The following is a 1,375-nucleotide window of genomic DNA, read 5'->3' on the forward strand; positions in this document are numbered from 1 at the left end:
TGTGTGTGTGACCTGTGTGTGTGTGTGACCTGTGTGTGTGTGACCTGTGTGTGTGTGTGACCTGTGTGACCTGTGTGTGGGTGTGACGCGTGTCTGTGTGTGTGTGTGACGCGTGTCTGTGTGTGTGTGTGACGCGTGTCTGTGTGTGTGTGTGACGCGTGTCTGTGTGTGTGTGTGACGCGTGTCTGTGTGTGTGTGTGACGCGTGTCTGTGTGTGTGTGTGACGCGTGTCTGTGTGTGTGTGTGACGCGTGTCTGTGTGTGTGTGTGACGCGTGTCTGTGTGTGTGTGTGACGCGTGTCTGTGTGTGTGTGTGACGCGTGTCTGTGTGTGTGTGTGACGCGTGTCTGTGTGTGTGTGTGACGCGTGTCTGTGTGTGTCTGTCTGTCTGTCTGTCTGTCTGTCTGTCTGTGTGTCAGCACTCGTCTGAGGTCCGAGGTGGAGACGTGTTTCAGTTCTTCCAGAAGATGCTGAGCAGCTACATCATCCATCATGACAATAAGTGAGTTCATTCCTTCATTCATTGATGATGTCATCACGTGTCCGTGTTCGATGATGTCATTGCGTGTCCGTGTTCCAGGATGTTCCGTCAGGTGTGTGGAATCCCGCAGGGGTCTTCAGTGTCGGCGCTGCTGTGTAATCTGTGTTACGGTCACATGGAAAACTCACTGCTGAAGGGCATCGCTAAAGGAGGGTGAGACTATACACAAAACACCCTCATAGTCCTGAAAATAGTTAAAAAACCCACTGCAGTGAATGGGTGCCGTCAGAATGAGAGTCCAAACAGCTGATAAAACATCACAATAATCCACAGCACTCCAGTCCATCAGTTAACATCTGGAGAAGACAAAAGCTGAAACACATCCAGCATTAAGACCTTTTTAACTCAAATTTCATAGAGTCCATAATCCATAATAACGCTTCCTCCAGTGAAAATCAATTGATTTAGATCAGAACTTCAGAGCGGGTTCGCAAATCTTTATACATAAAAAAACAAAAAACCATCAAACCATTAAAGGGGTCATATGATGCTTTTTTTAAAGATCATTATTTTGTGTATTTGGTGTAACAGAATATGTTGACATGCTTTAATGTTCAAAAAACACATTGTTTCAAATACTGTACATTATTATGTCCTCTATGCCCCGCCTCTCTCAAACGCTTAGTTTTCTACAAAGTCCCGCCTTCCGACAAGCGCAGTCTGCTCTGATTGGCCAGCTGACCCAGTGCATTGTGATTGGCCGAACACCGCAAGCACTCGTCGGAAATGTAACGCCCCTTACCATAATCACCAGCTTCATCTTTCAAAATAAATGTAAAGACAGTAAATAATGTCATTAGTTTTACCATCAGTTCAAGCCCGAAAGGGGAACAGA

At 46.2% G+C, this 1,375-nt stretch overlaps 1 protein-coding gene across 1 annotated transcript in view; it reads left to right on the forward strand.

Moving 5' to 3' along the window:
* The window catches only part of LOC107577079 (telomerase reverse transcriptase-like), a gene marked incomplete at its 3' end in the record, with an annotated part of 5,049 nt that extends 4,356 nt beyond the window's left edge, over window positions 1-693 (forward strand). The window contains exons 2-3 of the mRNA XM_016263193.1: window positions 419-501; window positions 580-693. Coding sequence (XP_016118679.1) covers window positions 419-501; window positions 580-693 — 197 coding nt within the window. The remainder of the gene's footprint in view (window positions 1-418; window positions 502-579) is intronic.
* Between the last annotated feature and the right edge of the window lie 682 nt (window positions 694-1,375).

Source organism: Sinocyclocheilus grahami, unplaced genomic scaffold (genome assembly GCF_001515645.1).
Source record: "Sinocyclocheilus grahami isolate Dianchi unplaced genomic scaffold, SAMN03320097.WGS_v1.1 scaffold5055.1, whole genome shotgun sequence".
NCBI lineage: Eukaryota > Metazoa > Chordata > Actinopteri > Cypriniformes > Cyprinidae > Sinocyclocheilus > Sinocyclocheilus grahami.